General features: G+C 38.5%; 1 protein-coding gene across 1 annotated transcript in view; it reads right to left on the bottom strand.

The window, feature by feature from the left end:
* Window positions 1–18,677, bottom strand: part of CRYBG1 (crystallin beta-gamma domain containing 1) — a 209,465-nt gene that overhangs the window by 117,679 nt on the left and 73,109 nt on the right. Inside the window, exon 2 of the mRNA XM_009242117.4 lies at window positions 2,629–2,767. Within this exon, the coding sequence (XP_009240392.4) occupies window positions 2,629–2,767 (139 nt within the window). The remainder of the gene's footprint in view (window positions 1–2,628; window positions 2,768–18,677) is intronic.

Below are 18,677 nucleotides of genomic sequence, written 5' to 3'. Positions count from 1 at the left end.
CTGTCAATATAAACTACCCAGAATCTAAATGGAGTCAACATTTGTTTCCCAGTAATATTGGCCAGGGAGGCGGTAGTGGGGTGTGTGGGTGGGTGGGTAGGTGGGGTCTTGCACTTCTGAGCTAATGGTTCAGTAAATCTCTCAGCCATGATCTCAAGAGACAGAGTTGAAAACACATCAGCGGGGAAGAGAAAGGCTGTTGTACTGCCTCTTGCCTCCTCCCAGACCTGGTATGATATGCAGAGTGAGAAAGATTAAGACAACCAGGGCCCAAGAGAGCAAGGGTGAAAAGAGAGAGGGGAGAAGGGATGATGGAGATGGGGAGAGAGGGAGACAACAGGCAGATGGTAAGTGGATCCCAGAGCCAATTCTTCTGTTGTAGAGATTTTGAGCCTCTCTGAGGTGGAGGGTGTGGTACAGTGAGTAGAGAGTAGAGACAGTGCCTGGCTGACCCCATTCCAGTGACACTTAGAGACAGTGTCGCCTGAACCACACTGTGCCTCTCCTTGCTCTGTCAAGTTCCTGCCCTTGCTCTCTCTGCTCTGGCTCCATCCTACACTGGGATCCCAGTTAATCTGCGGCTTCAAGCCTCTGCCTCTCCCAGGTATACCAACTGGCCTCCTTCCTTCCCCGACCTTTTTGGCTTGGCCTTGGGGCTGCTCCTGTGGGCAGCCCAATGCCCAGAGCTTTTTGCAAGGCAGGAGGCCACAACAGACCCTTCCTTGCCACCTACCTCAAGGAACTTATTTTTTGCCTCAATTCTGAACACTGCCACGAATTGTTTCCTGGACTTCAGCAAACGTTATAGGATATGTAATTGCATTATGCTCAAATAATTATTTTTGTTTTATGTTATAAAAGGCATACTTACTGAAGGACAAATATAGGAAACAACTTGAAACTCTGGCTACGGCCAATGACTGGGTTTATCAGGGGTTTTTTTTCCCCCAGTTATAAATTATTTCTTATAAAGAGAAAAGAATAAAATGTGAAACCAACTTGAAAGTAAGTATAAAGTACAGTAAGCCAGTTTACTTAATTTTTTAAATTTAAATTTGGTTTTGAAATTCAATATCTTATAAAATGTTTCATATTTCTGGTACCCTTATTGATATTATGCTACTTTGAGTTACAAAGCATTCTGTATTGAATTTTACTACCTACTTTTGTCATGTTCTAATGAAATATAAAATATAAGCTAATAATCTCTTCATGTCCTTTTTATGCTTTTCATCACTAAGTAAGCTTTAACATTTTTTAATTGTGGTAAAATACACATAATAAAATCTACCATCTTAACCATTTTTAACTATACAGAACTATGCAGATCAATATATTAACTACACTTAACAATAGTTTAAGTACATTCGCATTGTTGTGCAGCCAATCTCCAGAACTCTTTCTGTCTCACGCTAAGTAATTTTTTAAACTGTTAATATATGGTGTTACTAAAGCAAATGTCTTTTGGGATGGAGGAGAGCATTTCTTTCATGACAAATATATTTCACTATTAACCCTCATTGATCTTATAATAAGTTATAACAAGAAATGTATTATACAAACTTCAGGCCTGGCAGCTAAACTAGCTCTCACTCACCCTGTGACTAAAGACATCATTCTGCTTTCCCATCCTGCAGACAGGTAAGTGCATGAGTAATGTCTTTCCACAAGTGAAGGAATGCAGTTAACACAAGTACATTTCTCTATCTCCCACCTTGGAGAAAACTTTTCTTTTAAGGCAATATAGTTAAGTCGGAACTTTCTGTACAAACATCTAGATATTAAGAGGTAACTATTGAAAAAATAGCTGAAAATTCCTTACAGTAGGAAAAAGCATAAGTTTTTTTTTATAGGAAAGAACGATTAATTCCAAATATTGACATCATATTAACCTGTATGCCTTCGAGTTAAAGCCCAGTTTGTACAAAAGAAAAAAGGGTGGGCAAAAGGCACCTATGAGGAGGAAGACACCTGAAAGCAGCAAAAAGCAAAGAGTCAAGTTCATTTATTAAGCTCATTCTTTTTTTTTTTTTTTTTTTGAGACAGTCTCACTCTGTCACTCAGGCTGGAGTGCAGTGGCACGATCTCAGCTCACCACAAACTCCACCTCCTGGGTTTAAGCAATTCTCCTGCCTCAGCCTCCTGAATACATGGGATTACAGGTGCCCGTCACCACACCCAGCTAATTTTTTTGTATTTTTTTTTTTTAATAGAGTCAAAGTTTCATCATGTTGGTCAGGCTGGTCTCAAACTCCTGACCTCAAGTGATCCGTCTGCCTCAGCCTCCCAAAGTGCTGGGATTACAGGTGTGAGCCACCAGACCCGGCCAAGTTCATTCTTTATTATCATGGTGCTTTGATATATAATGTTATATATGATATATATAATAATTATATAAAAATAGATTATATAATAAATTATATTATTATATTGTTAAATATAATAATTATATAGAAAATTACAGAATATGTATTATATAACATATATTACATACGATGTATATAATTTATGATATATAATATATACCATTACTTTTAAGTATGTGTTTCTTAGACAGGATATCTTACAGTGCTTTAACTCTTTAAAGGGTTTATTCTTGGGAGTCAAACATTAGAAATGAAGCATTACCTTTTTAAACATTCCAGACTCTAGAAGTAAGGAACCAAGCGCCTCACCAGTGGTGTGGAAGAACTGGGATTCCCCACAGTGCAGTGGAAATTCCTGGGAGTCTCGAACCACATGTTTTCCATCTACTACATCCAAAGCTCTGCAAAGAACAGAAACACAGTCATGTCAATACACTATGAACAATGCCAAAATCTCAAGAAACCCAAAGGCATATTTCTCCGTGTATTAATATATTTCCAGTCAGCCCAAATAATGAATCATTCTTCAAAACCTACACAGCGTTGTAGATAATTTGGTGCTCTCACAGCACATTTATAAATAAGCCTGGATGACTTCACCCTGTGCCTAACTGAATTCTTTTAAATCCTATGCAGAAAACAAATTAGAGATAGATAGAGGTAGACAGAAACTAGATGGAGAGACAGATTTTGGCATGAAAGTAATCCAATTTCATTTTCCAATTTCCTGGTTGTTCTACGTCATGGCTTTTAAGAAATAACAAAAAGAAATTTGTAAGTTTCCTGAACACTGGAAATAAAGTGGGAACTGAATCTCAGTTAGAGAAACAATCTAGACTATGCCAGGAAATGGGAACTGTTCCTAGGATTATAATATTTATCAGATTCAAAAGGAATGGAAACTAATAAAGGCAGAAAGAATGTTTTACAGACTCTGATGGTTGCCTACCCCAAAGCCATTTCCTTTATCCAACCCTTCACTGTCCTCCCACCTCCCCCATACACACTGCCTTTGCTAATAATCCTAAATTTGTTCAGCGACTCATCTTTCATATGCCTCAGAGAAAGCTGCTTCCAGCCCCAGTAGTCAGTCAGGATTGCTCTAATCCTGGTGTCCAGTTCCCCTCACCAGTATTGATTTAGGCAAATGCCCATACATAACTGTCTTGCTGATATTACCACATTGACTGATGTCTTCCTGACCCTCTAAAATGTTCATACTTTGCCCTACTTCTCTGGCCTAATCCTGACCAATGAGATGTGAGAGGCATCTGCTGAAGGAATGGGGGAAAAGGTCGTCTACAAGAAGAAAAATTTCCCTTTCCTGCAGGCCAGTGTCATGCCTGCATGTGATGAATACGATAGAACATCTTGGGACCATGTGCAGGATTAGCCTAAGGAGACTAGATTGAGGAAAAAGCAGAGCGGAAATACCTATCTCTTGATTTCTTGAAATGAGAAGCAGAATTACCTATCTCTGGAGTTCTTGTTGTGTTAGATAATAAACGTCCTATTCTTCAAGCTATTTTGACTTGGGCGTTCTTTGTTGTCTGCAGTTGAGCATCATACCTGATCCAAGGTTTGGTAGATTTTGTAAGCACAGGAATAAAGATGGCAGAGCAGAATGAGAGCTTTGAATGAAGAATGCCAGTGAAGTAGAAAGAGAACTAAAAATGCAAGACCTCAGCATTTCACAACAGAAACGGAAGCTTTTGTGGGATTTCTACGATGTTGCAAGGATATAAAGAGGAATAGAGCAAAGTGTGAACACTTTAGAGGGGCAGGAAGATCTAATCAATATGGTAATATCAGCAAGAGAGATATATAGATTGGCATAATTTGTGGAACTCTATTGTGTACTTTTTTTTTTTTTTTTTTGAGACAGAGTCTTGCTCTGTCGCCAGGCTGGAGTGCAGTGGCGTGATCTCAGCTCACTGCAACCTCCACCTCCCAGGTTCAAGTGATGCTCCTGCCTCAGCAGCTGGGATTACAGGCATGTGCCACCACACCCAGCTAATTTTTTTGTATTTTTAGTGGAGACAGGGTTTCACCATGTTAGCCAGGCTAATCTCGAACTCCTGACCTAAAGTGAGCCACCTGCCTCAGCCTCCCAAAGTGCCAGGATTACAGGTGTGAGCCACTGTGCCTGGCCCCTGTACATACTTTTTAAAAAAGCCATTATTGTTTGCATTATATAAAATGTAAAGGTATATTAGCAGCAATATATTTCTTTTTGTTTTTCCTTTAGTTTCATACTATGAAAGTAATACTTGTGTACAGTAAAGACAATATATTATGCCATATATAAACACATATAAAAATACATTTCTACCTGTGATACTAATATCTTCTTAGGAATTTAAATACAGTATTTTTGAAGGGAAAGAGAAACACATATAGCTCAGGAGAATTTAAGTAACAACTGAAAAATACCTTAAAGTTGAAATGCTGTCATCGTCTTACCATGAATGTGTCTTACATCAAGACCTATTTTTATTAATTGTTCCAGTACCCTACGTTAGTGTTCACCTTGTCCTTCTGCTCACAAATATGCCAAAGAAGTAGCAAACAAGAGAAGACTCCTAGGACTTGAAAGCTTATTCCAACTGCTGCGGACTTATACATTGTCAGCCATTCAAGTACTAACCAGGCCCGACCCTGCTTAGCTTCTGACATCAGACAAGATCAGCTGCATTTAGGGTGGTGTGGCCATAGATTAGACCTACACATTGTAAAAAGTCAACCACAAATGTTAGGCAGTCTGCTCCCCTTAATATTTTTCCTTTTTGGAAAAACATATGTGCCCATTGACTGACTCCAAGTGACAACAGAGATAAAAGCAATCTACCTGTGCTTCCTAAACTTTGTATTGTTGGAGATGGACACTCCAAAAAAGACCTATCTCTTCTTCCTAGATACTTATGTATTACATAATTAAAAGCTGGCAAGAGTAGCCTTTTCTATGTATTTTGCTTGTGATACAATCCCTGCTTAAAACATAGGATCCTGCAAATAACAGTCCAACTCACAGAAGCCTGATAAAAAACAAAATATATTATCACATATAAAACAAAAGGGGTAGATTGAGTTGGTTTAACCAGTGTATTCCTTTGCTACTGAATTTAGTCACTGCTACATTTCTAGCTGTCACATAGAGGTATGATAATTCCTTCCTGTGTAACTTGCTTAGAAGTGGGGGAAATCTCCTCTAGAAGCCACCTAGCAGGCTTCTTTTCATACCTGCACTAAACCAATCACCGGACCCAACCCTTTGAGGCTGAGACCTGAAGGACACTACTGTGCAGAAATTAGGCACCTGAAGAAGCTGAGGTTCAGTCAGGAAAAAAGGAGAAGGGAGAGGGTAGAAATGGATGTCGATGTGCATTCTATCCTCTCCCTAGCTTTGTCTTGAAATATGTTCCCCACACTTGCTACACTTTGGGAGAGGTAGAGACGACACATATTTAAGATAGAATTTGAGCTATCAGAGTAGGAACTTTCATAATTTGGGCCTCGTAGTGTGTTAAACCCTGTGAACCTGCCTGCTCTCCTGATTTGGGGGGGTAAACTAAGTCGACACAGTGTGCTATCCAAGAGTCAGTTCTCTATACTTGGGGTCATGATCTCCCAGATGGGAGGGTACACATGGCCCTGGGGGAAGGCTTAGTTTTTCAGTGGCTAGAGGAGGTGAGGACTATCACAGACAGTTCCAGGGAAGGCCCTTGCTTCACCATCATTCTAAAACAGGAACTGCTGAGTATGTGTGGTATACCCAACAACCTCTGCTTCCCTTTGAGAGGAGGAGAATGATGGGGTGTTGGCTAAATTCCCTTTCCTCGTGACCCAGATCCAGACAGTGCTGCTGTGCACCTGGCCATGGACGCCATGATTTCACAGTTTGCTCCAAGACTTGGTTGGAGGTGAGGCAAGGTCACAGGATGTGTGGGCTGAGAGGGCTTTGCAAACAGAACTCTGCTTCGGGGCAGCTTCTCACCCAGCCCCGGAAACTCAGGCCGTCCCAGGAGCATGTTCTGCTTCCTCTCTAGAGTCAGTCACAGGCCTTCTACTCCTAGCAAGCTTACTGGACAAGTTTATCTCCTGAAACACAACCTTCACAATGTATTACACAGAAATAATACACTTGAAATCGTGCCAAGAGGTCTCTAAGACCTAAAGCAACTTTGTAACACTATGTAGCATTCATTCTTTCAGCATTTTCTAGATCTTCCATGATATGTCATATATCAAAGCACACAAAGGTGAACAATTCCACTCCCTGCCCTCAAGGATATTAGGGTTTAGTAGACATAGGGGCTTACCGAATGTGCAGAAATATTTTCAATTCCGAATAATGGTTACCTCTGGAACTACACATAGATAAGTCTCCCTAGCCTAAAAGTCAAACTTAACAAATGTTTGCAACAGGAAAGACCAATTGGAAAGTTTGTTAACTTTTCTTTTCCAAAGGGTAATGTTTTCATTATTATTATTTTAATTTTTGTGGGTAACATAGTAGGTATATATATATATATTTATGAGGTACGTGAGGTACAAGCATTCAAAGTGTAATAATCACATCGTCAAGAATGGGGCATCTATCCTCTCAAGCATTTATCTTTTGTGTTACAAACAATCCAATTATATTCTTTTAGTTATTTTTAAATGTACAATTACATTATTATCACTATAGTCACCCTGTTGTGCCATCAAATACTGGGTCTTATTCATTCTTTCTATTATTTTTGTACCCAAAGGGTTAATTTTAGTTTTACTCCTGATGAGTAGGGTGTAGGTGGTCATAACAGAGGCTAAGCTTGGCTCCCTGATGAGAAATTTATGTGCCAATGGAAGCACAGTTTCCTTTGTGAATAGTCACAACTGGTCATTTATTAACAACAATAACCTCTTGGGTAAATAATATAAAACAACCGCCAAATGCTATCATATTGGTCTGCAGTCTTAGCAGAGGATAATTTATTAACTTGCTAATTATACTCCTTTGTACTTCCCTTTTCTTTTTAGCACAGATATTATACTGCCAGAGTGAAAGTTTCAGTGTTAAGTATGGTACTTGATTTTACTCAGACTTAGAAGTAAGTGGAACATTAGCCAGTTCATTCAATTATGTTTCCTTTTCATTTGGCTTACTTTAAAAAACCAGACTGCCCCTCTCCCTGGAGATTAAGTTGGTAGCAAAATTAATAATGGCAAGACTGTTTTCCCTTTCCCAAGTTAAAGAGCCACATGGCTATTCTCAGACAAATCCCAGAATTGTGAGACCTAAAGCTTATATAAGAAGGGGGTAGGGGTGGGGGCCTCTTTAATAAAAAGAAAAGAGAATCTCTTACTTTCTCAAGATTGACAGGCTAGGGCCTCTCCAAAGGCCTTGAAAGTGGCCTTGATAAATCTAGTTCGAGTTTTCCTAATGTTGGTTTACTCCACCAAGTTGTTCCTTAAGCATTTAAATATGTGTAGCCTAATATAAGGCAAGTTAAATAAGTTTCTTTAATAATTCTTGTTTTACAGTAATGTACTTCCAAAATAATAAAATGTAGCATAAAAGTTTAGGTTTAACTGTAGTTTATAAGTTATAAATTGATGCTGTACTGCCATCTATTGTCTATCCAAAGAATTATTACTGTGTTCAACTGAGCCTCAGAGTTGTGTTTTCAAAGTTACCAAAAGGTGCTTCCACCTGCATTGAATTGAATTATTTCCTCAAGGGAACTTAAGACACCAGATACTAGAACCACTCTTCTGAATTAAGGCATTGGTTGTAATGTGCATAAGTTTCCTGGCCACAAAGGAAGGAGAAAACTTAATTCACTAACAAATGGCACTAATAGTGTGCATAGTGTTTCTTTACTGCAACTGCTAAATGGTAGAGAGCAACCATTTACTGAGCAACCTCTTTCCTGCTAACATTAGACCCTGTATTAGATTACAGACACATACCATCAGATATTGCTAGACCTGAAAAAGCCCCTGGTGATTACCTGGTTCAGTCACTTTATTGCAGATTTGAAGAGACATTGTTCCTCAGAAACCATGTGACTGACTGACAGTGTTGAGCCTGCTGGTTACCCATGTACATGGTACTGGAAGCCCAGGCTCACACAGAGGCATCTAATGACAGTGTGAGGATACAGCCATGTAAATCTCTCCCATCTCCAGAAATAAAACAAAACCCCACAATCTATTTCCCTTGGAAAACCTAGAATTTTGGATTTACAGAATGGGTTTTTCCTTCAGAAGCAGTATTGTCTTCAAATTTATATTTTTTTCAGCTGAATAAAGGATCAAATATAGCAATGTATACACACAGATTTCAGAGTCATACCAGCCTGGCCATTAGCTATATGATCTTGAGCTAGTTACTTCTTTAAGCCTCAGTTTCTTCATCTGCAAAATGGGAGTGATAAATTGTTAAGAGAATTAAATTAGGTAAAACTTGTAAAATGCTTAGCCTAGTACTGCCATATAGTAGGTTCTCAATAAGTATCAGCTATTGTAATTATGCATATGAATGTCAGTTGGCATGTCCTGAATAATAATTTATAAGGAATTATATAGACGGTACTTTGAGCTAGCATATTTATCAGGCTCAAATATGAAAGGAGAATGTCTGGGTTGGAAGATCCCTTAGAGATAATCTAGTGACCCAACCATACCATTTTTCAGATGAGTTCATTGAGGCCCAGAGATATTCATTGTTCAAAGTCACATGGCTAATGACAGAGTTAGGAGTAGAGAACCCACCCAACTCCTCACTCAGAGACTAATTTTAAATTCTCAGTAGATGAGTTTCATGATCACAAAATTCCAAGTTGGATGGAGAAATGAAAACAATTTGCTATGCTCATTCAAGTTTTTAAAATACAAAGCATCCTCAAAGTTACAGGTATGTAAAGGATGCTACACCACTAACCCAAGTATTTCGTGTTGCCAATGGTAATAGAATGCAGAAACTCTGCCATCTAGTGGTTGCACAAGAATATCACTCCTCTACTCATCCTTTTTTGTCCAGTCAGCCTCTACTTCCTGATTGCATTCACCTTCCTGGGCACTTTGATGGTTTTTGTTTGTCTGTTTGTTTGTTTTGTTGGTTTTTGTAAAGATGGGATCTCGCTATGTTGCCTAAGCTGGTTTTGAACTCCTGGCCTCAAATGATTGTCTCGCCTCAGCCTCCCAAAGTGCCGGGATTACAGATGTGAGCCACCAAGTTTTTCAAAATGGCAGCCTAAAGGCTAGAAGCCATCTCTCAATGTGCTGTGTGGTGCAGAAATGTCTAAGTTCCCCCTCACATCTGACCAGTGGAATGCAAATCATCTCTCCAACAAAGGCTGGAAATGTTTGCCTTAATACTTCTATCTTGTGAAATCGAGGCTTTGGGTGCTACCGAGTCTGTGAAAGTTAAGCAAGATATCTCAGGACCACTAGTATGTTGATTTTGATCATTTCGGATCACTCCATATGATTAACGAACCATGAAACTCCCCCAGAACCAGGCTAGGTTAAATAAGGTTTGGCTGTATTAGCATTGGTCCCAGAGGAAGAAATGATTTCATTCTGGGCAGAAGCAAAGAGAAGCCAAGGCCGAGGACCAAACAACCAGAAGAATTGTTGTGCAAATCCCAACCAAGGAACCAAGGTCTGTGCCTCAAGGAAAGGCTCGGGTTTATCAAGAGTATTGTGTTTCATGTGTGATTGCACATGCTCTGATTTAGAGAAGCTGAAGATCATGGCATTTCTTTCAGCTTCTCTTTATAACAGTCAAGTTGGACAAGTTTTGTTTTCAGTTGTCGAAATACAAAAGATTTTTTTGATTGCTGGAATTTTCCTTTTAAGGCAATTCAAATTCTTATCATGTAATGGCAGAGAAGAGAAAATGTAGCTTTTATTTTGATAGTGTCTATATTCCCCAAAGAAAGACTAATGATCTTACTAAGCTCATGAATAACAAATTAATAATGCAAAAGAGGGTATTTTCAATTGTTATCCTTTGTAGCACCAAACAAAGCTACTGGTGATATTACCTTGGAGCAGGCAAGGAGGAAAAAACCTGGCAGAATATGGTTATATTAATGGATACAAAAATACAGTTAGATAGAATTAATAAGATCTAGTATTTGATAGCACAACAGGGTGACTACAGTCAACACTAATTTATTGTACATTAAAAAATAACTAAAAGAAAATAATTGGATTGTTTGTAACACAAAGGAAGGATAAATGCTTGAGGTGATAGATACCCCATTTACCCTTATGCAATTATTACACATTGTATGCCTGTATCAAAATATCTCATGTACTCTATAAATATATACACTTACTATGTACCCACAAAAACTAAAAATGAAAAAAAAACTATGTGGTTATAGGCACAAGGGTAGAGAAATAGTTCTAAAGTACCAGGGGCAACTCTGAGGAGTCATCTTTGAGCCCTCCTGCTCCAGTCAATCCACCTCTGATCACTCATCAAGGGGTCCTTTGTCATTGCATTTGAACTTGCTTTGAGGGACACTATAAGATGCAGCCACGTAGAACTCTTGGTTGGACCTATTGCAGGGATGCCAAGAAGGATGTTAGGTACCATCTTACTTAATATCCTTTATATGGAGACTGAAGGGAAAGATTTCTCTCATTCTAAAATGCCAGGAAAATCTTTTCTCTTTCTCACCCCTTGTCTTTTAGACAAGGAGGTCCATGTACTTGATCATGAATCAATTTTAACAATTATATAGAACTTTATGAATGTGTGTTTCTGTAAAGTAATTGTTTCTCTTATCACACTATCATTCTTTTAGTTTTCTGATCTGTATTTATTTGCATTGTTAATTGGATGTAAACTACTGTAAATCTTTTAGAGGAAGAAGTGACAGGGAGGCAGTTATAAATACAAGAAAATTGTTTTTTCCACCTCACCAGTATGACATCCATCTACTCTTGTGCATTCCAACCACTACTATCCTACTTCTAAACTTCGTTATGTCTTCAATTTAGTAAGATTCCAGTTATTCTCTGCTACTGAGTCTCTCCTGCAGCCTTTAACCCATTCTAACTTTACAAATAGATTGATCTTCCTGATGTACTGTCTGGTTTGAAAACCAACAGACAGTTCAGCACTGTCTACAGAATAAAGCCCTAACTTCATTGTCTGGTATTCAAGTGCTTTCACCTTCTGGACCCAGTCTAACTTCAAATGTAGCTCCCCTACACACCCTATATTCCAGGCAATTTTGTTATATTTTAGCTTACTTATCACTGATGGCTCTTTCTCTCATCTCATCTCTTTAAGGGGCTCCTGGGTATGAGTCCCTTTGTTTCTGCCGCGGCATATAATAACATCTGTCACATCACGGATGCTCTGTAAGAGTTTGCTGGCTGAGTGAATACAAAGCGCTTTCTGCAAAGGTGGTTTGATTCATGAAGATAGTGGCTGCTTGTAGAGCCTGTTGCTGTTTATGACTGTTTCAAATAATGTCAATTTAAAGCTTTGGTTCAAAAGCACCTCCTCCTAACCACGACAGTTACATGCAAAACTGGTCTGTTGGTTATTATTTTCCAGAAGTCTGTGGTGATGGCACACACTTTGAAGTTAACTTTATAGCATCTTTAATATGCATCATCTGCCTATTTTGTTTACCTTTGCCCCACCTTAGCTCACTAGTCCAAAACTCATGCCAGCAACAATTAGTAAGAGTCTCTTAAACTCTGGGGTCCCTAAACAACCTGGCACGAAACTCGTCTGCCTTAGTTAATCCTTCCAGGCACTCAAATAATTATCTTCATCAATCCTGAGCTTTGATGGCACTTACGCTGCCGCAATCATCATTACTTTATGGCATTTCTAGAAGCAATAAAGTTTCAAGAGAAATTGTGTAACTGTTCCTTGTATCAAACATTTTTTAGCATTTATTGTATTTTCTGAACTCACAAACACCTACTTTTCTTATAGATCATATAATCTCAACTTTCTCACAGCTATAATTCAGAGGTTTCAAGACTCTACTCAATATATTCTTTCATATGGTGGTCTATAAATCTTTATAAACCTAGAAGTGAGAATTGAGTCTTTAAAGGTTACTTGCAAGACCTCTAAAACGTTCCTACACATAATATGGTGCTTATAGTAAATGCCTTTTGATAATAATATAAAACTAAAAATCATTTTCAATATGAGAGAGGTTTCCTTATATTTTTTAGTTTTTCAAAATAATTATTATGGAGGTTCATTTTTTACATTAATTTTTATAACTCAGTTTCATCATGTTCCACTTACTCAATTTCCAAACACCTGCTAGTTGTCTGATGATTAATACAAAATGATCGGTAATTAGTACATAATTCATAATTGTCTGAATCATATATTTGGCTTCTCTCACTCACCTGCACCAGGTGGGTAACCTCCACAAGGGACCAAAGTTGCTTTAAGGCTTCCTAGATACATCCTTATGTAGCGACAAGAATTGTCATCAAATACCTAATGAATTAGTTCAATTAACTGGTGTTAATGTTTCAAAAGAGAACTCTAATTTAAAATCATTTCTCATGAAAAATCTTTGTGTATTAGCAACATAGCAGGGATACAGTTTTGCTGACTGAAGACAATGGAATGGCTGTGAAGCTGAATCTGAGATCGACTGATATTTATCACCTCAGCTCTCATGAATAGAAATTCTCTAAGGTGCAGAGGCAAGCAGAGGGAAAAAGAGATTATCACAGTATCCCTACTCTCTATCTATCCAAATAAAGTTGTCCTTACAAAGATGCTAGTCACAAGCTCCAAATGTCAGCTTCAAATTCCCACCCTAAGGGTGTTCCAATACCACTCTAACCTCCTTCTCCCCTCCCTCCACCTCAGACTTCCACTTGTGGTCAGACGGATTTGTTTGCCCTTCCCATACATACAACTTGCTTCGTTACTGATACGTCTTTGCTTGGGTTTTCTATTAATGCTTTTGCCTCTCCTCTTTGTAATCTTTGGCTATCAAATTCCATCAAGTCTAATTTCAAAATTCACTTCCTCCAAGATTTCTCTGATTGTAATAAATTCTATGTTTCATAAGCCCGTAAATGTCAATTTCATGTAGCTGAAATATTACACCACAGCAAAAAGAAAAGAACGTCATTATAAATCACAGAATTGTTTCAATACTAGTTTTTAAAAAGAACAAGAAAGCAATAAAATGGTGTGGGAAATAGTGTTTATTTTTCTCAAGGGTAGATTATTCTCTTTTTAAGAACAGGGATTATTGAGAAACATCAGTTTCATTAGAAAGAGATGGTGGGTGGAGAATTTTTCAGAGGCTATAACATGACAGAGCTTTTGTTGTTACCACATGTTGATGATTATTATTTCTAATTTCACATCAAGATACATGGTTTTTCCCTTTCCTTCACACAAATGCATCACTAGCTTTACTTTTAGGCTTTACAGCCATCAACTGAGTGATAGTGATTAATAATGGAATGAAAGGAGAAACAAAGAATGGAAAGAAAAAAAGAAAGGGGCCGGGTGCAGTGGCTCACACCTGTAATCGCAGCACTTTGGGAGGCTGAGGCGGGTGGATCGCTTGAGATCAGGGGTTAGAGACCAGCCTGGGCAACATAGTGAAACTCCGCCTCTACCAAAAAATACAAAAATTAGCTGGGCATGGTGGTGTGCGCCTATAGTCCCAGCTACTTGGGAGGTTGAGGCAGACTTGCTTGAACCCAGGAGGTGGAGGTTGCAGTGAGCCAAGATCATGCCACCGCACTCCAGCCTGGGTGACAGAGAGAGACTCTGTCTCAAAAGGAAAAAAAAAAGAGAGAGAGAGAGGAAGAAAGGAAAGTGTTTCAAATAAGGTGAGGATGTGCTTTAAAGGAAGGAAAATTCTATATGTGGAAATAATGTAGCTGAGGGAGAGTAGAGGGCAGAAGAAGAGAGGCAGCACAGTAGGTGCACAGCCCTGGAAGGGGAAGCCACCAGCCCCACATCTTCCCTGGGCTGGGCGCTGGGACTGCCAGGCTTAGCACAGGCTTCTTGTACAGCTCTTGACACAGAGAACTGAAGGATGTGGAAAATGCAGGGGAGAGAAAGTATGTGGTTTTGAACTTTGAGGTTCAACATTATGAAATAACATTTTTGTAGGTCAAAACCAGTCAAATACGGCAATTTCATATAGTTGCACCTAGTACTATTTAGTAAGTGTTCATCTAGGTTTTCCGTGAACATATATCAGTTTCTCAATTTAATCACAGGCTTTTTAGGAGCTAAGAACCATTTCACCTTCTGTCTCTATAACCTGTACTCAGTGGGTATAAAACAAATAACAAATGCTTTTTTTTTTTCAGTCAGGGATGATACAAAACAAGTTTTTTCTTGTGCCACTGGTTGAGGCTTCCAGTACAGAGAGAGTTGAGTCACTAAACCACAAACATTCTGTCCTAAGAAAATATTTATTTTGTTTAACAATATTTTAAATTAGGGAGTGTTATCTCATCAGGTAGAATGATGAGGACTCATGAGTCAACAATCTCTGCTCACAGGAGATTTTTATTCCTGCAGTCAAGATGAAGGTAGAAACTTTCACTTTGTGAAAATTGGGCACAATCTAACACAAAGAACTGCTGTATTCATATTCTTCAGTTAAAATATCTTCATATTGTCTTTCTACCAAATTTTAAAGAATATTAACAATAATTCAAAAAGGAAACAAACTTGTTTTTTATAAACTGAATAATGGTAGGACATATAAAGATGCTTCTAAAAATGAGAAATTCATAAAATAAGGGGATAATTAAATTTTATTAAAATTTTCTATTTCAGACATTGTTTAAAAGGGAAGAATAAAGGCTATTGGTATTTTTCCCAGCTTTGATAGTTGCTTTTTACTGAAAAGGATCAAAATATTTTATTAGCAAAATTAGTTTCCCAACCTGTCATCCTTTTTTTTCTTTAAAAGAAGAAAATCTTAGGTTTTCCTCATTTGGGAACTACTCAAAATATTTTTCTCTCTTTTTTTTTTTCATTTTTTAGTAAATTGAGACCAGGTCTCACTATGTTTCCCAGGCTGGTTTCAAACTCTTGGGGTCAGGTGATCCTCCCACCTCAGCCTCCCAAAATGTTGGGATTACAGGCATGATCCACTGCACCTGACCATATTTTTCTCTTGTTACCAAATTTAACAGTTACAATTTATGTTACTAGACTTTAAATATGAGAAAATCACATAACTGCAATTACTATTAATTCATTTATTTTTGAAAACCGAAAATATTCGACATCAAACCATTACATGAATCATTCCAATGGATTATTCATTTTGTCCTCTTGCTTTCCTATTAATAGTTTATCTGTTTTACTAGTAGAAAAAGGAAGATATTGATCAACCGAAGAAATACCATGCAAAAACTTTGATTCTCTGCTTAAAATGTAAGCATGTTATGGGAAAGCAAACACATATGGATTTACTATTTGTTTATAGACAGAGCCACATGCCTGTGACAATGGAGGAGGAGACTGGAGTGAAGCAGTGGCAAGCCAATGAGAACACCAAGGATTGCCAGCAGCCATGGGAAGCTAGGAAGAGCAAGGAGGGATCCTTCCCTAGAGCCTTCAGAAGGAGCATGGTCCTGCTGAAACTTTGATTTTGGACTTCTAGCCCCCAGACTGTGAGAGAGAAAAAACTGTTAAGTGACCATGTTTACGGCAACTTGTTATAGCTACCCCAGGAAACTAATCTACCATGCTACCCCAACGTGAATGTGCATTCTAAAAGACAGCTTGAGGAGAGGGCAATGTTTAACACAGAGATGAAAGAATAGGTATTTCTGGCATCAGTAATAACTCAGAGGAAGAGATCTTTTTAGGGACGCTGGCCTTCAAAGTAGTTTTTAAATGAGGCTTGGCATGTGCCAGTCTCTTCCAGGGAGGTGTAGAATGGGCTGTCTCTGAGTAAAGCACTCTACTAAGCCCCGTGGAAGGAAGAAAGGTAAATAAAAAGATGTACATGCCCTTTAAAGACATCCAGGCACTCCAAAGACACCACAAGTCCCAGCATAAAAAAGTGCTGTCTCAGGAACTAAGAAACCTTGAAATAAAATCAGGAAGTACTGAGAGAGAATCTCTGAGCTAAAGAGAACTGTGTATCTCTATATCATCCATTCCTTTAAATCCCAGCCAAGTTACACCATATCAAAGATAATTCCTGGTGGCCAAAGAATTAAATGCAGAAACATCAAATCATAAAGATTAGGAGCATATTATGGCATATTAGAAGGGAAGGAAAAAAACTTCCTAAGATTAAAAGCAATGAGAGAAATAAAAAAGAAAGCCTAGGTGCAGTAGCTCATGCCTGTAATCCTAGGACTTTGGGAGGCCAAGGCAGGAGGATCAATTGAGCCCAAGAGTTCAAAACCGGCCTGGGCAACATAGCAACACCCTGTTTCTACGAAACAAACAAAAATCAGCTGAGTGTGATGGAGCTTGCCAGTAGTCCTAGCTACTCAGGAGGCTGGGGCAGGAGGATTGCTTGACCCCAGGAATTTGAGGTTACAGTGAGCGAATATTGTACCACTGCACTCCAGCAGCCTGGGTGACAGAGTGAGATGCTATCTCTAAAAAAAAAGAAGAAGAAAAAGAAAAGAAGAAGAAAAATATTGGTAGTTTTACTATGCAAAAATGAAAATTTCCATACATTAAAAAATTAAAGGCAATAACAAGCCAAGAAAATACTTTCAACAAATATACCTGATGATTAGTTAAGAGCCATGCTAAAGAAACCATATACATATATAAGAAAAATATTAGCAAACCCAATGAGATGAAAAAGGGAAATGAAAAAAATAAAGCATTTGAAGAAATAAAGGGTTAATGAAAATATTTTCCCAACTTCGCTATATGCAAATTAAAGTAACAATAGGATACGATTTTATTTGTTTTGTTTTTAGAGAAGGGGGTCTCTCTGTTGCCTAGGCTGGAGTGCAGTGGCTACTCATAGGTGCAATTATAGTACACTGCAGTCTCAAACTCCTGGCCTCAAACGATCCTCCTGCCTCAGCCTCCCAAGTAGTTGGGACTACAGGTGTGCACCACTACACCTGGCTCGGGATACAATTTTAAAATTGATAATGTCCAATGGTTTAACATACTACTCGGGGGTGGGGGGGTTATATTAATTGCTACAGTCTTTTAGTAAGCAATTTATTCATACTTATCAAGAGACTTAAAATGCTACTATACCTGTCCCCTATAACTCTACTTTTAGGAAATGATTTGAAGGAAATAATTTTCAAAGCATTCAAAGATCTATTTTCAATAATGCTTATGGTAATATTATTTACGATGACAAAATTTGCAAACAACCCATTCAGGTAATGACTAAGTAAATTATTGCATATCCATATTATGGAATGCCATTTATCCTTTAAGTCATAGGGGCAAAGCTTGTGATATAATGGTAAGTAGAAAAGTAGAATAAGAGATTGCGGCCGGGCGCGGTGGCTCACGCCTTAATCCCAGCACTTTGGGAAGCCAAGGCGGGTGGATCACGAGGTCAGGAGATAGAGACCATCCTGGCTAACACGGTGAAACCCCGTCTCTACTAAAAATACAAAACAGTAGGGCCAGGTGTCGGGCGCCTGTAGTCCCAGCAACTCAGGAGGCTGAGGCAGGAGAATGGCGTGAACCCGGGGGGCGGAGCCTGCAGTGAGCCGAGATCGCGCCACTGCACTCCAGCCTGGGCAACAGAGCGAGACTCCGTCTCAAAAAAAAAAAAAAAAAAGAGATTGCATGTCAACGATGTTACATATCTAAGAGCATAATGAAAGGAAAATACACTAAAATCTGAACAGGAATTCTCTAGCTAGTTGGATCATGACTGATTTCTATTCTTTCTGTATTTTCCAAAATTGACATTCATTCTCTTATAATAAGAAAAACATTTAATAAAAATGTTTTAAAACTCCTAACAGGTTCCTCAGGGAAGCTTAAATAAAGATTTTGAGTGGCAGTAATAGAAGGTAAAACTCCGATGATGGAACAGACCTTTTTACATAATTTAATAAAATATTAATGCATAGATTTTGCCTGCCAGTCTCAATTTCTTTTTCCCAGTTTCTTAGGCCAATAATTCCCAATCTAGATCTTGGAATATTTCACGAATTTTTTCTTGGATGGTTTCCAAGACACCACTTGTTTTTAAAATTTGCAAGGGCTGGGCACCGTGGCTCACACCTGTAATCCCAGCACTTTGGGAGGCCAAAGTGCTTAAGGTCAGGAATTAGAGACCAGCCTGGCCAACATAGTGAAACCCCATTTCTACGAAA

This window comes from Pongo abelii, chromosome 5, assembly GCF_028885655.2.
Source record: "Pongo abelii isolate AG06213 chromosome 5, NHGRI_mPonAbe1-v2.0_pri, whole genome shotgun sequence".
In the NCBI taxonomy this organism is placed as follows: domain Eukaryota; kingdom Metazoa; phylum Chordata; class Mammalia; order Primates; family Hominidae; genus Pongo; species Pongo abelii.
Note: the sequence above shows the minus strand (reverse complement) of the source record. Positions and strands in the feature narration are given on the sequence as shown.